The sequence below is a fragment of the Eptatretus burgeri genome, chromosome 13 (genome assembly GCF_056783735.1).
Source record: "Eptatretus burgeri isolate ZD-2024b chromosome 13, Ebu_testis_v1, whole genome shotgun sequence".
NCBI lineage: Eukaryota > Metazoa > Chordata > Myxini > Myxiniformes > Myxinidae > Eptatretus > Eptatretus burgeri.
The window spans coordinates 24,788,182-24,813,089 of NC_140973.1; the positions used below are offsets into that span (position 1 = coordinate 24,788,182).

Sequence of the window (24,908 nt, forward strand, 5' to 3'; positions counted from 1 at the left end):
ATTGCATTCTTCTTGTGGATGGTAGTGATGTTTGATGATATCTTGGTAGCCATGAGGTAGCCAAATGAGGACAAGCTGAATTGAGAAGACAAATTTGAAGCAAGAGTTGCAGAGTCATATTTGGAAACATGGGCACTGATGTCATCTGGGTTTGTAGCGAATGAAGAGATGAGGCTGGAGAGACTTTTTCTCTATCTTCTCGGGTGTGAAAGAGTCAGGCTCAAGAAGACAGAGGGTGTTGAGGGTAATGTGGGGATGGGTTGGATGCACCAAAACTTGGAGCATAAAGATTGAACTAGTTACATTTTTGATTGAAAGGAAGAACATAAGCAACATGTTGGTCTAGTTTTAGTATTGTTGGAACCTCTGCGATTCTGTCGTGCGTGCGTGCGTGCACTCGGTTCGGTGATTGGGTGATGTCTTGTATTTTCATCCTCACTTGCGTGGGTTCTCCTCGCTGCTCAGCATAAAATTTTTGTACTCTAGTGATGGGAGTGGCAACCTGTTCAGGGTTAATTCTATCCTAAGAAAAGTTCAGGTGGATCCTCTGCTCTGTTGTCAGGTTTATGGGATTCCACCACTGTTTGTATTTGTTCAAATGTTATGAAATATGAGCAACCTTCTCCATTTGCTTTTGTTTGTGTTAAAAGAAGCATTGAGGGGGTGAAACTACAAAACAAATGTAGCCAATTAAAGCGTGTTGTCAGCCCGTCCGCCACACAGCAGAAGATGGGATTTTGCAATCTCCCTTGTCTGTTTGTCTGTCTGTCCAGGCCATAACCTTTTTTACCATTTGAGCTTTTGTCATCAATTTTTCAACAAAGCTTTATCATGAGAATATGGAGGACAGCAATTACTAACTTTTTTTCGTTTGTTTGTTTTTGTTTGTTTTTTTTTTAGCTGTCGTTTTCATCAAGGTTAATTTGAGTACAAAGCCGATGCAGATGGGCTTCACATTTTGAGATCCTTTCCAGTTGAGACTGCTAAACGGAAACAAATAGCCTTTTTGCACATTTTCATAGTTCCATGAAGTTGGGATCTCAGATTCTGTTTATACTGTGTTGATGTGTTAATATGCCATTCAATACTCAGTAAAGGTTTTCTCTATCATTCCTGTAGCTCTATCACTGGTATAATTTCAGCTTTCTTCATTTTCCAAGTTCGCTTGACCTTATTTTTCAGATCCTGGTATTTGGTCATTTTCCTGATTTCTGTAACATTTAGTCCAAGGTCATTGGGAGTTGAAACCTCGATCAACAATGCCGACTTTTCCGTTTTGTGTTGGAGCACCATATCCGGACGCAATGCTTTGTTTGCATTGTCCACACATGATGGGATCATCTTGTCACACGAGAGTATTATATGTTCATTCAAGGATCGTATCTGGTTTGTGTTTCCTTGATTGTTCTGGGACCGGGATGTTGAAATGCTTTCAGATGTGGATTACACTCCAGACACAGTCATGTCTTTCTGTGTACAGCTGTTCCGACATGAGTTTCTACATCCCGAGTGGAGGTGACTGGTACTTTCTGTTTCTATCCCACAAAACCTGCATTTGTCTGATTGCCTCAATCCCACCATTTTCTTAAAGGCATAAGTGTAGTGTTCTTGTCTTGAGCAATTATGTCGACTCATTCTCAATCCCAATTTATTTGTCCTCTTCTTTGCCATTCCAATGAGCCTTCCTTGTCCATCCCTGTTCTATCAAGCTCTTGTTTTTTTTTTTTAATCTTCCTGCTCTTTTGTCATTCCCCCATTTGTCAGAGTATATCTGCTGAGATTTATTTTTGTAATGTTCCTTTTTTTTTTTTTTTTTGCAATCATTGGGACTGTTTGTTTCTGTTTTGTTTTGCTGTGTAGTATCCTTAATTTGCACCTCTGTTTGCAAGTTTGTTGCTAAATGGATGGATCCCATATCCGGTTTGTTGTTTTCTTGCTCGTGTACAAATCTCATCTGAGAACCTGTTCAGATTTTCACATGCTCTGCGAATCATTCACACAATGTTCTGTGCTCTTGGTTAAGCTCCATCAGACCACGTCGTCGTCCTCGTCTCGGTAAGTACAACCTTGGTTTGCATTGGTTTTTGTAGAACATCTTGTGAATAGTTAGATGTTTCCTTGTTTTGGTGTCTAAATTGTTGATCTCCAGTTGTGGCCAGTTTATAATTGCACAACTATTTTGGAATACCGGCACTGCAAGTTGGTTTATAGCTTTGGTTTTGTTTCTTTGAGAGAGGGATGACTTCGGAATAAGTCTTATTTTTACGTAGGTACTCTTTGCTGATTATTTTATGCATTGTTTTGTGTTGTACCTAGAGGCCTTCTCTCCCAGGGTATTTGTGGGATGCTTCGTTTTCTAATTCCTGGCTTGTTGTACTTTTATCGATTGAGATGTTGTCTGTTCTTTTTGTTTTTCCTTGTTCAAATGTGCATTTGGCACATTTGTCAAGCCCAAACTCCACTCGGATATCTTCCGAGTACAACTTCACTTGTTTCAGTTTATCTGCCAATTTCTTATCATTCGGTGGAAAGAGTTTTTGATCATCCATGCACAGAAGTCACCTTTTCTTGCTTATTTTGTCGTGTGCGTGCATTTGCGCGCATGTGCATACTCTTTTCATCAAGCCTTTGGTCGATGTAGGGGAAGAAAAATCGTATGAGATTATCTGATTGTAAATGTTGTAGGAAATTAGGATTGTTATGAAACTTTGGATATGTATTCTTGACTCATATGGTGTGATTTAACAAAAACATTTTTTTTACTGTTACAGTACATTAATGAAAAAATCACAATCTGCTTTTCTTTTGTTTGTGCAGATTGGGAATGGCTTGAAAGACAACATAATAAGGGAGGTGACGCACTACAATTTCAAGAACTCTTTGTTTGACATTTTTGTAAGTGCTCAAATGGCTTGGGTTTCTGTGGTCATTTAAATTTCTTAAATGTGACGCATCACTCCATTTTGTGCCAAGATTGGCATATACTGTTCATGGGGTAAGTTTACCCAGTATGTTCCATGACAGCCTTGTTTTTGTCAACAGTCTTCTGTGCCGCTTCTTTTTGTACTCTGCGACAAGATTTGGCTGTTATTTACCATGTCATGTTGTGAGTCATGGAAAGATCAGACATGTAGTTAGTTCTTCAATACTATTTGTCTCTGCTTTTGGCCAATGGTATACACCATTGTTCATTGGATAAAGTTCTATGAGGAGTGTAGTCAAGCACCTACATCAGGAGTTGCTTTTTGGTAGACATCAAAAATTCCATCTGATCAAGTGTTTTCATGAATTTTGCAAGGCCATCTGGCATTTGTTGGGTTTTCTTATGGTGACCCAAAGATGACAATGTCGAATGCTTATGTCCGAAGCAATAGGTGATTATTTATTTTTTCCGTTTTTTTTTTTTCCTTCCCTTAACGCTTATTTAGCCAAAATCGATTTTGTTTGTTTTATCTGCCTAGCTGGTGATTATCTGTTTATTGGAACCAGCTATGGATTGCAATGGTGCAGAACCTCACCCTTTAAGTGGTGAAAGGCAATTGTTTGGACTTTAGTGAAATTTAACTTGGTTGATGGATGGAGGTTGCAGCACCCCCAAAACAATTTTTCTGTTGCTGAACTTCTAATGATGGGATATCACTTCCATGTTTTGATAGATTTGATGTTGTTAATGTCGAGCTTTGACCAACACAATTCTCAAATGCTTGGTTGACCTGGAATGGAGATTGGTACATGGTATCCCACATTATAATTCTCCCTGGTTGTTGTTGTTCCTACTCCTCCTCCTCCTCCTCCTCCTCCTCCTCCTCCTCCTCCTCCTCCTCCTCCTCCTCCTCCTCCTCCTCCTCCTCCTCCTCCCACCACATTGGGATTGTATACAAACTGAGTTAAAAAGCAATCTTGGACAATGACAAGATATAAAAAATCCTCATCCACTCTGAGAAGTATGATTATGGTGATTCCAAGACTTCCATCACAAATAATTATTTACAAACTGTTTAAGTACGACTTTGCTTCGGTAAATGCTGCTTTCTTTGTAAAAAAAAAAATATATATATATTGTTGTGGTTGACCAAATTCGCAAACCACCATTCAGGTCCCTTAGGTGAGATATCTCGGTAAGTATATGTGTAGTTAGGCCCAAACCCGTTGTCTAGAGGGAATAAATGTCATTCATGAGGGCTGCGACTCTTCAGGATAGCCGTTTTTCTTTTACTATCTTTATTTTGGACCAACTGCCATTATTACCACCACCAACCACGTCTCAACAGCCATCACAACAACAACAACCACCAACCACAACGCCGCTTCACCACAACCGCCACGACCTTTACCGTCACAACTTGCCACCATCGCATCACCGTCATCTCGCGCCACTCGTGGGCACCGATGCTGGACTCGTGTAGGGCGCGCACCGAGCAGCGTGTTCAAAAGCATCTCGGATTTTCCGCAGAAAAACGGATCAAAAACGACTCACGCCCACTTTTGTTCCGTCCAATCGGTGAGCGAGTGGCGATTTGGCCCCGCCTCCAGGGCGTTGGAGGGCGGTCGCTATATGCAAATTCATGGATCAAAAAGCATTCACGCCCACTTTTCCTCGGGCCAATGGGGAGCCAGCAAGAGAGGTGAAAGGTCGGAGGCAGAGGGTCAAAGATGAAGGAGCGAGGCCACGGGGGATATAAGGGGCCGCGTTCGTCAGTCGAGGCAGTTCAGTTCGCAGTTGGCAGTTGAGTTGGAAGCGGAGGAAGAGTTGAGTTGAAGTGGCAGTTCGCAGTTGGGAGTTCGCGGAGTCGGAGTGAAGAGGACGGAGCTGTGGAGAGGCGGCGGCAGCGAAGGCGGACGAGGGGGTGCTCGCGTCGGATTCGGGGAACTGCGGAGGGAAAGGCCGGCGGCGCGACCGAGGTCGTGGTGGAGACGCTCGTCGCGGGACCCAAGATTTTTGTGAAATCCTCCTTTCCCCGAGCATCAGCAACCCCCTCCTGTTTCCCCCCGCGCTGAGATAGTGCGACAAAAGGGGGCCCCCTTCCCACCCCCTACCAGACACTGTCCGCGAGGCCCGCGGAGTTGAGGCACCACCGCCGCTCCGCGTCTCATCATCAGACGGGTAGGCCCGACACGGTCTCGGCCCCAGGCCCGCCTACCCCCTCATCCTGGAGGGTGGTTCTCTTTTCTTTTGCTTTGGGAATATGTGTTGTCGGCGCCGTCTGTGAAGTAAAATTGTATAAGTGTTGCCGAGTGCCCGGTAGTCGGATAGATCTGCATTGTCGCATTTGCTTTTTGTCTTCTTCTTTTCCATGTGCTTTTGGTGGAAATGTATATGTGTGCTTTCCGTTCATCGCGAAATAAATGTGCTTATTATTGAACTGTTTTCCCGCTTCGCTTCGTCATTTCTTTCATTGAATCCCCATCTTGCTTCACGTAAAGGGTTGGTCGTGGACTAAGACGCCCGATAATTAATCGAACCGTCAAGGCCGACGAATAACACCGCTCGGTTATCCCGATAGTACGGAACGGGTCGCTTAAGTGGCCCGTGTCCGAAGTCGACCTGCGGCGAGGTGCGATCGCCCGGTCTACCCTCCGTGTGAGTACTTAGGTAGGTCGAATTTGGCGAGCAACCCTATCCCACGCGGGGGCCGATTGGCTCGATCGCGGTGAGACCGAAAGGTCCACCCGTGACTGGTTCCCGGCGTTAGTCCGAGAGGGTCACGACTGGATTGTCCGTCCGGTGGGCGACGTGCCGCGATTCGAGTTACGTGGCCGTTCGCACGCCGGCGGGCGCGAATCCGCGACACTGGTGTCAGGTCGTGCGATACAAACTCATCGCCCTCCTCGCGGCACTGGTATCGGAGAACGGGAAAACGGGCTGTCCTGTCTCCAATTAAATTCACGGGAATTGGTCCAGGGGTGAGAGGAGCGACCCCCGATTCCCTCCAAATTACGAGCGATTCAAATTAACCCTTTAAGAGAAGCAAGATGGCGTCTCAAGGCGAGCGGGTGCCGGGTGGATTAGGTATGTGTAATAGTAATGTAGAATCCATGGCTCAGGACGAGATCACCGTGCAAGAGAAACTCGTACCAGAAGGTTGGGAAAGGCATCGATGCCGTTCATCTGGTCGGTTTTTTTATTATAACTCCACCACTAAATGTAGTCAGTGGGAGTGGCCAGGGCAGGTGACAATGCGGCAGGTTATGGAACTCGCGCAGAGCATAATTGACGATATGAAAGAAAGGAACAACGAAATGAAGAGAAATACGCAACAAATGGAAAATAAAAAAATGGATGGAAACGCACTCGAAGCGAAAAACCAAATGAAAGAAATGCAGGGTGAGATGCAGAGCATGGGCATAGGCCTGCAGGCAGGCATTATGGCAATGGCGAGGAGCGAAACGCGGACCACGGGCGAGAAAATGGCGCTGCCACGTGCTGGGACGAACGAGCTGGGGGGGAGTGCAACGGCTGTCAGGCCCGCGGTCGGGGCGGGCGAGAAAATAATTCGGGAGACGTGTAAGACGAGACACGAGGTAAAGAAGGTATTAGAAAAATTAAAAGAAAGCCAGGAGGAGACAGAGGAGGGATTGAAGGTCGAAACGGTGGAGTGTGAGAAAAGACTTCAAGACATGACGAAGAGAGTTGATAAGCTGGGACTGGAGGTAAAAACGGAGACAGAGGAACTGGGAAGACGGGTAGAAAACCACAAGCGCAAGCCGGAAGAACAGTTTGAAGCCAAAGCAAGGTCGGAGGGTGCGGAGATGAGAAAAGAATTGGAAAAGAAAGTTTCTGAGTTACAGAAACACCAAAACAAAGAGAGGGAACTACAAAACGAACTGAGAGTGTTAAAAGAAGAAAGGAAGAGAACGGAAAATGAAACTTTAAGAAACCACACTGTACAGATCGAACAGCTGGAAGCGAAGGCCAGACTAAAGAATGAGGAACAAGAAAGAGTAATGAGGGAAGAACGAATGAGACAGGAGAAAGAAATCAGTCAGTTGAAAGAAATGACGAGATTGCAGAAGGAGGAACAAGAGAGACAGTGGAATAGAAAACTGAAAGAGTATGAATTTGAAACTGAACGACAAAAGGAAAAAAATAGGTTTGAATACGAGGAGAAAGTAAAGGAGCAAGGAATGAAGCAGGAAGGAGAAATCAGGAGATTGAAGGACACAACGAGATTGGAGAGGGAAGAATGAGAGGAACAATGGAATAGAAAACAAAAAGAACATGAATCTGAGGTTGACCAATTGAAAGAAAGGCTGGAGTACGAGGAGATAGACAAAGAACAGCGAATGAAACATAAAAAGGAGATTAACCAAATGAAGAAAACCATGAAACTGGATAAGGAAAGACAGGAGAGGGAACGAGGAAGAGTAATGAGACAGCAGCAAATTAAACACAAAAAGGAGATTAACCAAATGAAGAAAACCATGAAACTGGATAAGGAAAGACAGGAGAGGAAACTAGGAAGAGTAATGAGACAGCAGCGAATGAAACACAAAATGGAGATGAACCAAATCAAGAAAACCATGAAACTGGAGAAGGAAGGACAGGAGAGGGAACGAGGAAGAGTAATGAGACAGCAGCAAATGAAACACAAAAAGGAGATTAACCAAATTAAGCAAACAACGAAACTGGAGAAGGAAGGACAGGAGAGGAAACAAGGAAGAGTAATGAGACAACAGCAAATGAAACACAAAAAGGAGATTAACCAAATGAAGCAAACCATGAAACTGGAGAAGGAAGGACAGGAGAGGAAACGAGGAAGAGTAGTGAGAGAACAGCGAATGAAACACAGGAAGGAAATGAGCCAATTGAAAGAAACTATGAGATTGGAAAACAAAGAGCAGGAGGAACAGTGGGAGAGAAAACAACAACTATATGAGTGTGAAATTGAACAACTAAAACGGAGAGCGAGATTGGAGTCAACGGAGATTGAGGAGCTACGGAGGGAGAACGAACAGCTAATGGGGCTCAGAGAGAAAGAACGACTCAGATGGGAAGGAAAAAGGAACCAGGAAGAGACAGAAAAAAGGAACCAGGAGAGAAAATGTATAGAGACACGGGAGACAGAAAAAATAGAGGAGAGACTGCATGATAATGACGGGTTTAGAGACGCACACACACACACGGAGGTAGTGGAGGATAATGAGGGTGAGCTGGTGGACTGGGTAGAGACCCAGTGCGAGCAGCTGGATGGCCTCCTCCAGGAACGAGGGGAGGGAGTCTGCCCCCTTGAGGTGAGTCACGACCAGGTGAGTTCGGTCGTGCTTTGCGAGGTCGAGGGGAGGAGTGCTGTGGACAGGTGCACGGAGAGCTTGGGGGGTATAGAGGCCCCGGAGACCCTTGTGGGGACACGAATCCCCAGTGTGGTTGTCCCTGTGTGTGTGGTGCAAGGCGTGAGTGCGTCCCCGTGTGTGGAAGCGATCCCGTGTGTGAGTGGTGTGGTGGCGATAGTGCCAGAGTACGTGCTTCCCAGCACGCCGTGTGGGGATGAGGCACCGTGTGTGGAAGAGGCCGTGTGTGTGGATGAAACGGCCAGTGTGGATGGGGCACCGCGGGTGAGTGCCCCCGCGTGTGTGGGTGAGGCACCGTGTGTGAGTGAGGCCGTGTGTGTGGATGAAACGGCCAGTGTGGATGAGGCACCGCGGGTGAGTTCCCCCGCGTGTGTGAGTGAGGAACGGTGTGTGGATGAGGCACCGCGGGTGAGTGCCCCCGCATGCATGAATGAACTGCTGTGTGGAAGGCCGCGAGTGAATGGAGCACCACGTGTGAGTGGTATGGGTTATGCAAGGGAGACCGTGTGTGTGAGAGAGCGGTATGTAAGGGAGATGTCGGTTGGCATGCGGGAGCACGCAGCCGCGTCTCCCGGTGTGAATGTGGTGGAATGGAGTGTGAGCGTCGTAACACGCAGGTGTGCGTGGGTCGAATGGCGGCGACGACGACGACGGCGACAGAAGAAAGAAAGCCGAGTAGCGGCTGTAGTTGTTTCGGGGACCGTGCCGGGTTCACCCAGCAGTGAGCACGAGGTCCGTGCTGTGCAACGCACGAGACCACCACGTGCTCGCTTGCGAGAGTGAAGTCCCGGTCCGGAAACGCACGCGGTGGATTAGCCGATCCCACGGACGGACAAAGTTTAGGCAGGATTACGGATTTGGACCGGACGGGTTCTCCACGCGATCGTGTGTGTTAAGCTCCAACGGGCAAGGCACATGTGTTCGCGTGGGGAACCCCTCGAGACGTGGGGCTTGTGTTTTTTTTTATGCGCACGGTGACGTCATGGCTGCACGTGGGGTTGGAATCCGGCAGGAGGGGTATCCCTGCCGGATGGTACCGTCCAAGGAGGGACGAGGAACACGTGCAGCTGCATGACGTCACGGGCAGGTGTAAAGTGCGCGAGTTGCCGCGCTGGTGCTGCGCAGGTAAAGAAAAAAAAAAAAGAGCAAGCCTCACTTTCGGGTGCACAGGATTCCTGGGCAAGGGGTGGAAGACCCCCTTGACCTGGGCACAGGATGGAAACTAGTTAGGGGGAAGGGTTAGCTTAGTTAGACCGACTTCATGGGGCAGGGGTAAGTCCTCATGGAGTCCGTGGAATGGATTAGTTAGAGGGATTGTAGCCAGATTTAGGTTGGGAAATAAAATGATTTATTTGGAGACAGTGACAGACTTGTGAATGTGTAGAGGGGACGTAGTTTAGCTACGTAGTGTTAAAAGGAACGTGCTGTAGTTTAAGGGACGATGTGGGAGCACGAGTTAGTTAGGGGATGTAGTTCGAAGGATGGCAGAGTTCAGTGGTGTGTGTGTTGAAGAGTTGGTGAGTGAAGTGGAAGCGTGTGCTTGTTGAGTGAGTGAGGCCAGCGGGTCTGTGTGAGTGGAGCGAATGGGGAATGCATGGTGCGATGAGTGATTGGGGGGAGGAGTGACTCCCACCCAAGGGACCCCGGGGTCAGTATAAAGTGAGTTAGCTGGGTTAGTCAAATTGAAAAATGGAGGTTGTTTTGTTGTTGGTGTGAATGTAGGCTCGAAACCCGTTTGGAGGGGTGCAGGAGCCCTGTTGACGGGTTGGGAGCGTGGCTGCGAAAGGTGAGTATCGCTGAGTGGGTACCCCGGGCACCAGGCTAGTCGGCCGTGGTAGGCCAAGGGCCCATGGGGGGCCGGGATAGCGTAGTGGGCACGGGTGCGCCTGCTTGGTGCGGGGGCCCGGGGCGCCATTAGCCGCGTGGGCAGTGTTGTGGGCATGGGTGACCCTCGGAAAGGGGCCTGGGAAGCCAGCCTGCCACGTGTGCGTTTCAGGGGAGGTGCCATGGGGGGCACTCCCCGGTGTTTAGGGAGCTGGTAGGCTCGGAGGCAGTGTAGTGCCCGGGGGTGCCATAGCGGGAGATTCGGCAGAGGGTCGTGCCTGCCAAAGGGGGCCACGTGTCCCAGCCATGAGACTGTGTGAGGGCACGGAGAGAAAATTGGGGGGCGAGGCCCGAAATTGTGAGGACACCAACACAGGCGACGGGAATCTGGGTTTATAGAACCAATAGTTTAAGCGCGAGGCGCTTGTTGAAAGCCCCGGGGTAGTTTAACAGTTAATGGATAGGGTAGATTAGGAAGTGTACCCCTCCGCACCATCCACCCCCTCGCTCTCGTTGTGGGCCGCTGGACCCACTTTGGTTATAGATCGCTGAACTCTGGGGAGGCCATTCTGAGGCTTGAGTTGGGCCTCGACACAGGACGTTAGCTCTCCCTTATTCCCCTCCGGGAAGGGAACGTAGGGGTTGGGAGTAGGCTAGGTGACAAGATAGGTTAGCCGAACAAGGACGATAAAGGGGGTTAGGGGACGATTTATAGTGGGGAAGTAAAAATAAAAAAATAAGTTGGGGCTAAATTGGGGTTTGACAAATTAAGGGAGTGGGTATAGACAATGACAGGCGAAGGCGATAGGTTGGGAGGGAGACAGGTCGGTAGGCCCGAGCCCGCCTTCCAAGTGGCCAGCACCACCGCACTCCCTCCACCAACCTCCACTGAACGGCAAAGGCTGGCCAACTTCATCGGCTGGCCGTGTTTTGCTTCAAGGCGGAGGCCGGCCAACTTCATCGGCAGCTGTTGTTTTGCTGCAAGGCCTGTGCCATCGGCTGGCCGTGTTTTGCTTCAAGGCCTGTGCCGGCCGGATCATCTGCAGCTGTGGTACTTCAAGGCCTGTGCCGGCCAGTTCATCTGCCGGCTGTGTTTGCCTGCAGCGGCCTTCTTCTGCGGGCTGTTTGCCTGATCACCTTTGCCATGCCATGCCCACTGCCCCTGTTCACCAGCCCCGTTCAATTTTTGCTTTGCCCCCCCCCCCCCTGTTCATTTCCATGTGCGCCAGGATCCGCAAGGCAACAGTTTGCAAGCTGCGAGAACTGCCCTGTTGGCAGCTACAACACGGGCCTGCAGTGGCGGCCCGTGCACCGTGTTTGTGTCCATCCATCCATCCGTTGTGCTCATTGCGTGTGCCACTTGAGCTGGCACGGAGACTGCATTTGTGCAGCCCATGCACCGTTGTGGTTCACTGCGTTCAGTTCAAAAGGGAAGGCCTTGGACTGCGTGTGAGCAGCCAGCCACGTTCCCTGTCACCTGCATTGTTTTGAGCCAGAGACTGCATGCGAGCAGCCTGGCTCCCTGTTAACTGCTTTCTTTTTGCAGAGCTCATTGATCCTGGGCCATGGTTTAGTGTAAAATTTGTAAGTTAAGGTTAAGATGTACTGTAAATATGAGTGCGCCCCCGGCATGTTTGTCTTAGCGCCGGCAATTTTATTTAAGTCGTCCGTGTGAGTGAGTTTGTTTAGGTAGTTACTCAGCCCTCAGGTTATTTATTTTGGGGACACGAATACCATGAATGTCGCACTCAGGGATCCGTAGGTAAAATGTACTAGGGGAAAACTACACATGATGGCACACGAAAATTTGACGACTCGGGACGAGTCTGTAAAAAGGGGAGGGGGTAGTGTTGTGGTTGAGGAAATTCGCAAACCACCATTCAGGTCCCTTAGGTGAGATATCTCGGTAAGTATATGTGTAGTTAGGCCCAAACCCGTTGTCTAGAGGGAATAAATGTCATTCATGAGGGCTGCGACTCTTCAGGATAGCCGTTTTTCTTTTACTATCTTTATTTTGGACCAACCGCCATTATTACCACCACCAACCACGTCTCAACAGCCATCACAACAACAACCACCAACCACAACGCCGCTTCACCACAACCGCCACGACCTTTACCGTCACAACTCGCCACCATCGCATCACCGTCATCTCGCGCCACTCGTGGGCACCGATGCTGGACTCGTGTAGGGCGCGCACCGAGCAGCGTGTTCAAAAGCATCACGGATTTTCCGCAGAAAAACGGATCAAAAACGACTCACGCCCACTTTTGTTCCGTCCAATCGGTGAGCGAGGGGCGATTTGGCCCCGCCTCCAGGGCGTTGGAGGGCGGTCGCTATATGCAAATTCATGGATCAAAAAGCATTCACGCCCACTTTTCCTCGGGCCAATGGGGAGCCAGCAAGAGAGGTGAAAGGTCGGAGGCAGAGGGTCAAAGATGAAGGAGCGAGGCCACGGGGGATACAAGGGGCCGCGTTCGTCAGTCGAGGCAGTTCAGTTCGCAGTTGGCAGTTGAGTTGGAAGCGGAGGAAGAGTTGAGTTGAAGTGGCAGTTCGCAGTTGGGAGTTCGCGGAGTCGGAGTGAAGAGGATGGAGCTGTGGAGAGGCGGCGGCGGCGAAGGCGGATGAGGGGGTGCTCGCGTCGGATTCGGGGAACTGCGGAGGGAAAGGCCGGCGCGACCGAGGTCGTGGTGGAGACGCTCGTCGCGGGACCCAAGATTTTTGTGAAATCCTCCTTTCCCCGAGCATCAGCAACCCCCTCCTGTTTCCCCCCGCGCTGAGATAGTGCGACAAAAGGGGGCCCCCTTCCCACCCCCTACCAGACACTGTCCGCGAGGCCCGCGGAGTTGAGGCACCACCGCCGCTCCGCATCTCATCATCAGACGGGTAGGCCCGACACGGTCTCTGCCCCAGGCCCGCCTACCCCCTCATCCTGGAGGGTGGTTCTCTTTTCTTTTGCTTTGGGAATATGTGTTGTCGGCGCCGTCTGTGAAGTAAAATTGTATAAGTGTTGCCGAGTGCCCGGTAGTCGGATAGATCTGCATTGTCGCATTTGCTTTTTGTCTTCTTCTTTTCCATGTGCTTTTGGTGGAATTGTATATGTGTGCTTTCCGTTCATCGCGAAATAAATGTGCTTATTATTGAAGTTTTCCCGCTTCGCTTCGTCATTTCTTTCATTGAATCTCCATCTTGCTTCACGTAAAGGGTTGGTCGTGGACTAAGACGCCCGATAATTAATCGAACCGTCGAGGCCGACGAATAACACCGCTCGGTTATCCCGATAGTACGGAACGGGTCGCTTAAGTGGCCCGTGTCCGAAGTCGACCTGCGGCGAGGTGCGATCGCCCGGTCTACCCTCCGTGTGGGTACTTAAGTAGGTCGAATTTGGCGAGCAACCCTATCCCACGCGGGGGCCGATTGGCTCGATCGCGGTGAGACCGAAAGGTCCACCCGTGACTGGTTCCCGGCGTTAGTCCGAGAGGGTCACGACTGGATTGTCCGTCCGGTGGGCGACGTGCCGCGATTCGAGTTACGTGGCCGTTCGCACGCCGGCGGGCGCGAATCCGCGACTATATATATATATATATATATATATATATATATATATATATATATATATATATATATATATATATATATATATAGTGGGGAGAACAAGTATTTGATACACTGCCGATTTTGCAGGTTTTCCCACTTACAAAGCAGGTAGAGGTCTGTAATTTTTTTATCATAGGTACATTTCAACTGTGAAAGACAGAATCGAAAACAAAAATCCTGAAAATCACATTGTATGATTTTTAAATAATTCATTTGCATTTTATTGCATGAAATAAGTATTTGATACATCATAAAAACAGAACTTCATATTTGGTACAGAAACCTTTGTTTGCAATTACAGACATCAAACGTTTCCTGCAGTTCTTAACCAGGTTTGCACAGACTGCAGTAGGGATTTTGACCCACTCCTCCATACAGATCTTCTCCAGATCCTTCAGGTTTCGGGGCTGTCGCTGGGCAACACAGACTTTCAGCTCCCTCCAAAGATTTTTCTATTGGGTTCAGGTCTGGAGACTGGCTCGGCCACTCCAGGACCTTGAGATGCTTCTTACGGAGCCACTCCTTCGTTGCCATGGCTGTGTGTTTCGGGTCGTTGTCATGCTGGAAGCCCCAGCCACGCCCCATCTTCAATGCTCTTGTTGAGGGAAGGACGTTGTTGGCCAAGATCTCACGATACATGGCCCCATCCATCCTCCCCTCAATACGGTGCAGTCGTCCTGTCCCCTTTGCAGAAAAGCATCCCCAAAGAATGATGTTTCCACCTCCATGCTTCGTGGTTGGGATGGTGTTCTTGGGGTTGTACTCATCCTTCTTCTTCCTCCAAACACGGCGAGTGGAGTTTAAACCAAAAAGCTCTGTTTTGGTCTCATCAGACCACATGACCTTCTCCCATTCCTCCTCTGGATCATCCAGATGGTCATTGGCAAACTTCAGACGGGCCTGGACATGTGCGGCTTGAGCAGAGGGACCTTGCGTGCGCTGCAGGATTTTAATCCATGACGGCGTAGTGTGTTACTTATGGTTTTCTTTGATACTGTGGTCCCAGCTCTCTTCAAGTCATTGACCAGGTCCTGTGGTGTAGTTCTGGGCTGATCCCTCACCTTTCTCATGATCATTGAGGCTCCACGAGGTGAGATCTTGCATGGAGCCCCAGACCGAGGGAGATTGACTGTTATCTTGAACTTCTTCCATTTTCTAATAATTGCGCCAACAGTTGTTGCCTTCTCACTAAGCTGCTTGCCTATTGTCCTGTAGCCCATCCCAGCCTTGTGCAAGTCTACAATTTTGTCCCTGATGTCCTAAGACAGCTCTCTGGTCTTGCCAATTGTGGAGAGGTTGGAGTCTGATTGATTGAGTGTGGACAGCTGTCTTTTATGCAGATAACAAGTTCAAACAGGTGCAGTTAATACAGGTAATGAGTGGAGAATGGGAGGACTTCTTAAAGTCAAAACTAACAGGTCTGTGAGAGCCGGAATTCTTACTGGTTGGTGGGTGATCAAATACTTATTTCATGCAATAAAATGCAAATTAATTATTGAAAAATTATACGATGTGATTTTCAGGATTTTTGTTTTAGATTCCATCTTTCGCAGTTGAAGTGTATCTATGATAAAAATTACAGACCTCGACGTGCTTTGTAAGTGGGGAAACCTGCAAAATTGGCAGTGTATCAAATACTTGTTCTCCCCACTGTATATATATATATATATATATATATATATATATATATATATATATATATATATATATATATATATATATATATATATATATATATATATATATATATGTACTGTCCTACCAGGATCTACTACTAAAACCCAGTGACATGGGAGATACATTAATATTTTTTAATTTAAAGGTAAATTCAGAGTTTTAAAAAGAGTGATGCAACTTTAAATGTTTATTTACAAAGAAACAAATCTCAGGAATGTGAACCAAACATTTCTTGAAAGCCTATGGCATGGTATTTTCAATCACTGATTGCTATTGCAATAAGTCACTGCCAGAGTTGGTGAGAGCCCAAGGTCTGAAATTAGCATTTACGCAAAATCCTTGTAATTGACGTTCTCGATGTGCGCCCCTCGTGGTTCAGACATGCATTGATCCTGACTCCAAAGTTCTGTCTGACATTCCTGCAGGTCTCATGTGGAACTGCCTGGAGGTAGTCTGACACCTCTTGCTTCAGATCATCCAGTGTGGCAGGGTGGTTGGTGTACACAGAGCCCTTGGCAGCCCCCCAGAACTAGTAGTCCAGAGTGTTCAAGTCTGGGCTATGGGGTGCCCAGTCATGAGTGGTACCCAGGGCAATGAGGCGGTTTCTGAAGAGCTGCCGCAGGAAAGTGATGGTGTCACTAGCTGTATGCGGAGGTGCACAATACTCCATAAACCAGGTCATGCTGAGCTGGTTTGGGGTGACCTTTTAGGCTAGATCATGATGTAACTTCTGGAGAATGGCCCACTTGCACTCACCATTGATCATCACCATCCTGCTGTTGTCATTCTCAAACTAGTAAGGCCCTAAAGCATTTCCCATCTGGCACTGAAGGCGTAGATGCTCTGATGAAGCATCCAAAGGCAATTTAAAAACTCGAAAGTGTCTCAAAATGCAAAGCCTGTCTGTCTGCTTTGTACTCAAACTCATCTTGACAAAAATGAGTTTAAAAAAATTATACATTTTATTCATTTGTTCTTCATATTGTCATAATAAAGGTTTGTTGAAGATTTGATGACAAAAGCTCAATTGGTAAAAAAAAATGTTATGTCCTGATGGACACACTGAAGCTTAATGGTAAATAAAGAAATGCAAAAGCGATTTCAAAGAGAAATGGGACCTCTGGAGCTTGACATGCTGTGGCGGGGTTAATGAGAGCTATCTGTCACTATGACCTTGCCCTTTCAAATTTTTCTCCAATTTTAATTATTTTCTCCATATTCTCATTATCAAGGTTTGTTGAAAACTTCATGACAAAAATTATGGCCTGCACACACACACATGCATGCACGATTGCAAAACACCATTTCCCACTGCATTGGGGAACTAATACATACTTTCAGTTTAAAGAGCCACAACCAAAATAGATAACTTACACAATTGTTAAAATCAAGCCTTTTGTTGAAACTATAATTAGTGATGGCTTGAAAGAATTGGAACCTTTTTAAAATTTTGTGGTGAAGAAAGAAAATTTTCGAGAACACCACATCCCACCTAATTTATTGCTACATTTCAACATTTCTTACATTGGAATATTTATGATAAACTTCAGAGATTAGAAATAGATGCCAATGATAACAGATGCGTGTGGTTTTGTTATTGAAAAATGAAATTGTATTGATACACACATCTTGGAATCAGATCCTCTTCATGCTTCTTCCTATATTGATTTATCGAGAGAGAACTTTAAAAAGCAGTTGTCAATGTTCAAAATATAGTTCATAAATGTTATTTCTTGTCTATTCTTGCTCACCTATATCTTCCGCATTGGAATCCTGATAATATATCATTGTAATAACAATATGAAAATATTTTGTTAAAGTTGTAAAAAATATTCTCTTGCTCTCGCTCTCGCTCGCTCCCCACATTAAATCTGCATATCACATGTTTACTCCACATGTTGGAAGATGTTGAAACCTACTGGACAGAAAGATTGATTTGCAATGATATCATGATGAATCTTTGCCTTCTTTCCTTATTTAGAACCTCATCCATCATGATTGACTTGTTATGTACTTGAAACTCAGGATCCCTTGCTTATTTATTTGGGCTTCAAGCATGGCTGAAGCTCTATTGAATTCGTTGGTATTATTATTATTATTAAAGGCATTTTATGTTCTACTGACCGATTTTGTGGCGGATCTGGAGGGAAAACTGTTGGATGAAATTCAACGAAACTTAACAGGATAATTACTCACCATGTGAAGGTTATACTATGAAACATTTGATGACGTAGGTCACGTGGTATGGCGGCCATATTGAATTTTCTCCAAAACCTAAAAACATCTTCTTCTCCAGAAGGGATAATCCGACAGCCTCAAACTTTTGCACACATTTGCTGCATTCCATGGGAATGTTAAGTTGTTAATTTGGTCCAAATCGTTATCTAATTTATATGATTTAAAATGATGCCAATTTGCCTCATTAAATATGCAAATGAGAGTTGAAAAAATTTAATGACACATTAAGATAGGACATAAAGAGGGGACTCCCAATATGTTTATACGATGTCTGTGTTTGACCCCAGTGAGGCCCCAGAGCCCCCCAAAGTTGAAAACGACCCATTTTTGAAATGTTATAAAATGAAAACAACGCTTGGATGAAATTCAATGAAATTTATCCATTTAATAACTCTCCACCTGAGGTTTATACTTTGAAAATGTTGATGACGTACGTCACATGGTATGGCGGCCATATTGGATTTTCTCCAAAACTAAAAACATCTTCTCCAGAATGGATAACCCAACAGCCTCAAGCTTTTGCACACATGTCCGACGTTCCATGGGAATGTTAAGTTGTTAATTTGGTCAAAATCGTTACTTAATTTATATGATTTAAAATGATGCCGATTCGCCTCATTAAATATGCAAATGAGAGTTGAAAAAATGTAATGCCAGATTTAGATAGGACATAAACAGGGGACTCCAAATATGTTTATACCATGTCTGGACTTGACCCCCGTGAGGCCCCAGAGCCCCCCAAAGTTTAAAATCACCCATTTTTGAAATGTCGTTAAATGAAAACAATACTTTGATGAAATTCAATGAAACTTAACAACCTAATAACTCTCCACTTGATGTTTGTACTTTGAAAATTTTGATGACGTAGGTCACGTGGCATGGCGGCCATATTGGATTTTCTCCAAAAATTAAAAAAAATCTTCTTCTCCAGAAGGGATAATAATCCGACAGCCTCAAACTTTTGCACACATTTGCGAGGTTCCATTGGAATGTTAAGTTGTTAATTTCGTTGAAATCGTTGCAAAATTTATATGATTAAAATGATGCTGATTCGCCTCATTAAGTATGCCAAATATGCAAATGAGAGTTGAAAAAATTTAATGACAGATTCTGATAGGCCTTGAAGAGGGGACTCCAAATATGTTTACACTATGTCTGTATTTTACCCCAATGAGGCCCCAGAGCCCCCCAAAGTTTAAAATCACCCATTTTTGACATGTCGTAAAATGAAAACTAAAGAAGATAGACATATAGTGACCACACATTCTGGAAGATATTTTAAAGTTCTTCAAGTTCACCATTTACATTAATATGCAAATGTGTAGTTATTGGACTTTTTTGGGGACTTGAAAATTTGTCCAACGTGGTTTCTTTCTTTATCATGTATTGCTATGGGCTTTTTAATCCTTCATTGATATAACATGAGGGACACCGTGGCTGGACCCCATTTCAAACTCGAACTAACTTTCTAACTGGGAAAACCCATATCATGTGACAGGGTGATAGTGTTGAAATTTGTTAAAATGGAGGCATGCCTTGAAGCCCAGGATTACTGGTTTACCAGTTTTAATTATTGTTATTTTTGCCTGTTTGTCTCTAGTGCTTGGCTGTAGCGAGGTCAACACTGCTTCTCCTCGCCTATGCCCTCTTTAACCTCCGCCATTGGTGGATGGTGGCGGTGAGTGTTTAAACTCTGTTTCTGGTGGTAGTGGCAATAGTGGGGTAGGGTTTCGAAGTGCAATTGTCCAGCATCTTTGCCTGTTTGAACTTCAGGTAACTTGTTCCACCCCACTTTCTTCGAGTAAACTGTCGTGGTGACACCTCGGAATTATTTTAACTGGTTTCTGACCTTTATCAATGAGCACTGGGGATAACTGGTTGAAATATAAAATATAGTTGGAATAATATCTCTTTTGAGTGAATGACTAATTTGAGAAATGGAAGGTAACAACAGCAAGGAGTGTGTTTCCTCTGATCCTCACATTTCACATTGTTTGCCTTTTGCACTGATGTTCATGTCGCATGGAGATTGTAGAATGTATGATGATGCTGCTGAGAAGGAAATGTTCATGAAGAATGCATGATTATTAGCATGCAGTTTTCATGTAGATTGAAGGTTGAATAATGTACAATGACCCCATAATCTCCATCATCTTTCTGTCTTTCTTCTTTCATTCTTCTTTCTTTCCCCCCCCCCTCTTTCTCTCTCTCTCTCTCTCTCTCTCTCTCTCTCTCTCTCTCTCTCTCTCTCTCTCTCTCTCTCTCTCTCTCTCTCTCTCTCTCTCTCTCTCTCTCTCTCTCTCTCTCTGAGTTTTTAATTGTTTTTGTTGTTGTTGGTCAGGTCACCACATTTTGTTCATCGGCATTTCTTCTTGCAAAGGTCATCATGTCGAAGGTGAGATGTTCAGTAACTGAATTGCAATCACTTTTCGATTTTTATTTGCATCTAAAAGTACTGCCGTTAATCCACCCCAAACCCACCTTTTCAAATTCCCTGCTTTCCTTCCTAAAAGTCCCTGTAGTGTCCATCTTGTTTACTCTGTGTACCCGCACCATCCCTCTCCCTTCCATAGATCTTCGAATGTCTGTTCCCTACTGTCTTGTGTGTCCCTCTCCCACCCATCTTGTCTCCTGCTCCCTTTGTTATATGTTCTGTGTGTTGGCTCTTATAAAAGCCTTGACAATGTGTTCAAAAAAAAGTAGCTGTTTGAGCAGCAAACTTTGTTAAAATAGTTGGGCAATAATGAGGCAAGAGGGTTATTTTTATTGCACAATCAGTGCACTTGCTTCAGGCAGTGTGCCAGACCTGGCATGTCCTCATGTTAAAAATGAGCAAATCTTGTTAATGCTTGAAAACGGGCCAAATTATTGGGTGTCCCTGGTTGTTCATCACTTGAACACTGTAGCAAACATAAAAGCACCTATTCCTGACACTGACTCCATGGTGGGGAACTACACCTTTGGTAACTTAAAATTTTGATAAACTGTAGCAGAAGCAAAGCCTTTTGTGTAACCAGGGTAGCTTGCAAGACTACATTGTTGCTACATATGAGCAGAGCTCTTTTGTTTCCAATTTCACCACTAAATTCATTACTGCATTGAGTGGGGGTGAAAAATAGGAACAAAGTAACAACTAGAACGGCACTGGAGAACTCGTACTTCAGCCAGGCTTACCAGTTTACATCGTTTCCCACCAATGAGCTGAATCTAGATCTGCACATAAACCAAAAGCTAATCGGCTTATGGTAGTCACCTACCCAATTCATCCACCAAGTTTCGTCATCCATCCACAACATTTTGACATATCAAGCCCACAATCAAACAAGCAAGAAATTTGTCATGCAGAGCATGATACTTGCAAAATCCCAAAAACAAATTGGACCTTAAAAATAATTAGAGGTTGAATTAAATTCCAAATATGCAACTCCTCTTCAAATTTTAAGTCGATCAGATGAAAATTAGCAATTTTAGAAATCCGACCTATGTCGACCTTTTGGCCTATGTTGACCTCAAAAATAATTGGCTGGCTGAATTCAGTGACCTGAAATATAAATCCTCTTCAAATTTCAAGTCAATCGAATGAAAAGTGACGATTTTAGAAATCTCACTTAACTTGTTAACCTTTGACCTCAAAACCAATAGAATTCTTGCTTATGACGAACTCTACCAGGTGTTGAAGTTTTGTGAAGATCGGTTTAAAGTTGTGACCTGTAGGTTGTATACTTACATACATACATACTGTAGCATCAACGGCTCAACTAACGTTGAGCTCGTTGCGGCGGGAGGTTAAAATCCTGTGATGTTCTGAATGGCTTAACTCATGTGGAGATGTTCTAAATTTATGGTAGACAACTTGCTCATGGGTCGTGAGGAGAAACATGAGACACTTCAGGCTTTTAAAACCAATGGGTTTATTCCCAGAACCACAAACGACCAGCGGAAGATACAAAGGTGGGTAGTGGTGGGGAAGAAATAAAAGTGATTAATAAATAATTATATACAATGAAGTAAAAACCTGTGGCGCTCCACACCAGATTCAATCACAGACGGGAAAGGGACAAAAACTGGGGGACTCAGCTCTGGTGGTAGCAGGGATGAGCAGGCGATGAGATGATGGGCAGGATGACAAACAGGCCTTTGGCCTATGTTGGGCGATGAATAAGCAGAGCGCGAAGGTAGGAGGACAATGCACTCTTTCTCCCTCAAGTTTTACTTCAACCTCTCTCCATCCTATCAGACTACCCTGTTTTCCTGAGACCTCAACGTGCCTCACCTCTTGAACCCCAACCGCCTGATCTGGCTCCTTCCTCCTCTCCCCGGCAACGCTCTGCCTCTTGGGAGACGTCTATAATTATGCCCCTTCCTCTCTCTCTCGCTCTCTCTTGTTCTTGGCGAGTCTCCCGCAGTTCCCCCGGTAGAGGTTTACATTGAGGTTTTTCACACATTTTCCTCAATCATAATCCCCAACTAACTATTACCATGCACCACCCCCTGTATAGTGCACACTCAAACAAGATAATTCTTAAGCTAACATTTCCTTACTTATTACATCAAGATGGGCTAACTACTTGTACACAGACCATGCTACTCTATACATTCCTATCTGCTGTATGGTAATATCCAACTACCCCTTGCCCCCCCCCCACACAAATGTAACAATACATACATAATCACTCGACCAACCAATATACTTGAAAAATCTTTGCTTTTCGCAAGTAACAAACAAACTGGTGAATACCTCTGACCTCTTTCTAACTTCGGTGGCAGAGGTAATCATAAGGTTTTGATTTCCAAACAGTTACTGTCATCTTGCTTTGTTTGAAAGGTCTTCTGTGATTGGTGTCCTTACTTCTGTGGTCTTTGGTCTACTGTAGTTGCTGGCACAAGGTGCCATGGGTTGTGTGCTGCCTATCATCTCCTTCCTGGTTGCCTGGTTGGAGACCTGGTTTTTGGACTTCAAGGTTTTGCCACAAGAAGCCAGCGATGAAGCTCGTGAGTTGAGCTTGTTCTACTCTGCTCACCAACCCTTCGCTTTACTCACCATTGGTGTTGCCTGTCATCACTAATTTTTCTCATCTTGACCAGAAGTTATCTTCTCTTGATCTCTTCTTTCATTGTTCCTCATGTTGGCCTACTGATTTGTCAACAAATGAGGTCATGGTGTAAAGATCATTGCTGGAGTGTTTTTGGTGTTAGAGTCTCCAAATGGAAAATGGAGTCTGATTCTCAGAGAAAAAAGCTGCTTTGGTAATCAAGAAAACCCCCTCTCCTGTAAATCTGGCAGCTTCAGACTTGGGGGTCCATTTTGTGTCTGTATATTAAGTTGTGAGGATTTTGTGTGAGGGTTTTATGCAGAGCTCTACATTGCGAACAAGTGCTCTCACTGTCTTTGCTAACACTGTCCATCGTTTACTTGTAATTATTTGGTCTAATTCTCCTGGGCATGTCTTCAGGTGCATCTTTGTCCTGCATAAATTACGCCGAGCGTGAGCCACTTCTACCAGGCGCACCTTCAGATGCTGCGTTTTACTCGCCTCCCTCATCCATCGCAGGTGAACACTTTTCTTCAGCATGCCACTTCATTTAAGGCTCATAGAGGAGCTTGCACCAATTCTGCACTGAGGGTAAGAATGTTCAGATACAGTGGAATTTAAAGAAGTCACAGTGAAATGATTTAAGTACCCAAACCAACTTTAATCTTTCAAGATACCTTCAGATACCATCAGGTGGTTTTGTGTCCAAGGAAACGTCATTACTTTTAATATTTTCCAGCAATGAAAGGCCCCTATCTGAAATATTTACCTCTTTCTGGGTCAGGTTCAGATGCAGATTCCGACAATGAAACTGAAAGAGACCTGAGCTCTCAGGTATCACTTCATCCGAGTAATTTCCATCCCACATGCCATTCTGTTTTTTTTCAATTTGTTTCTTTCACGTTTGGTTGTCAAGCCAGTCTCATGAGTCTGTTATTATGGCACAGCCAGTTTTGAACTTTGTATCCCATATATTTAAAACCCTCAAAGTCTACATTACCACCATAGAACGATCGTGATTTGAGAGTTAAATTGCTGCTGGGAAAGTTTTCGGTTCGTCTTGTGATCGAGTGTGAACATGTTAAGGTTGTAAAAATTTATCCTGCTTTGCCATGTTTGTGTTGTGCACTTAGCAAGCACTTCTATTGGGTGATGTGGAACTGGCCTAGTCAATGTTTCTCTCCAGGATAAAGAATACATCAAACAAGGGAAGGTCTCCATGGATGGCCTCAAGTATATACTGTCCACACAGGAGCACTGGATGCTGGAAAAGAAATCTGTAAGACTGTCTCGAGGATGTCCATGTGCACACATGCACACGCACACGCACACGCACACGCACACGCACACGCACACGCACACACACGCACACAGTGGGTCCATCGTGATTGAGATGCTGCTTTGTGTGAACGGCCAAGGAAAACCCCGGAAGGTCTCAAGTAGGTCTTCAGAGACCGTAAGGAATGGTTGCGTCGCCACTGTGGAGATGGAGGAAAGAGGACACAATAGAAGCCCCGTACGTGATGCACGACAGGGCGGGTGTGTTGGAAAATATTTTAAAAACGACTCTGGACAAAGGGTCACAGCCTCCCCGCAGAGAAACCTCTGTGAAGTCTGTGTGGACACACCAGGCAGCTGGGATGTGTCCTGCTAAGACAAACTGCTGCTATGTCTTCTGCAAAAAGAGGCAGAACCCTATATCAAAGCTAAGACAATGCTGCCTTTCTCAAAGGAAAGACCTAAGCAGGACAGCAAACAAACAAAACGATGAAAGCTGGAATACTGCGGGGAGGGAAGATATCCCCACATGCAAAACTTGCTCTGCATTTGAACTGTGGAGAATGAGCGGTGGAGGAGACAGATTCATGGGCTACAGCACATACACATAAAACAGATAAAGGACAAATCATAATGGGCAGAAGGACGAAAGGGAACAGGGGTGGAGGATGATTTTGATGATTAGGAGGATGATGAGGAGGATGAGGAACAACGTGATCTCGAAGAGGAGGAGGATGAGGAACAATGTGATCAGTAGGGTAGATATAATGGTTCTGACTCTCTTTTCCCCATGTAAATGAATGGGGGATTTTCAGCGATTCCCTTTTTTTTTCCCCTAAAAATAAACCCCCTTTTTATCCGTTTTTCCCTGCTGTGCAGCTTCCCTGATGCCCTTCCTGACGCCAACCCTGGTCGCCTCTTACGACACACAGGGATCTGGTACACCTATTTTAACCGGGGTATACACCGGGA

At 45.6% G+C, this 24,908-nt stretch overlaps 1 protein-coding gene across 1 annotated transcript in view; it reads left to right on the top strand.

Moving 5' to 3' along the window:
- LOC147014086 (stAR-related lipid transfer protein 3-like) overlaps window positions 1-24,908 on the top strand; it is a 107,446-nt gene that overhangs the window by 13,457 nt on the left and 69,081 nt on the right. The window contains 7 exon segments of the mRNA XM_085851745.1: window positions 2,818-2,895; window positions 19,226-19,303; window positions 19,967-20,020; window positions 22,500-22,617; window positions 23,079-23,177; window positions 23,443-23,492; window positions 23,845-23,937. Coding sequence (XP_085707871.1) covers window positions 2,818-2,895; window positions 19,226-19,303; window positions 19,967-20,020; window positions 22,500-22,617; window positions 23,079-23,177; window positions 23,443-23,492; window positions 23,845-23,937 — 570 coding nt within the window.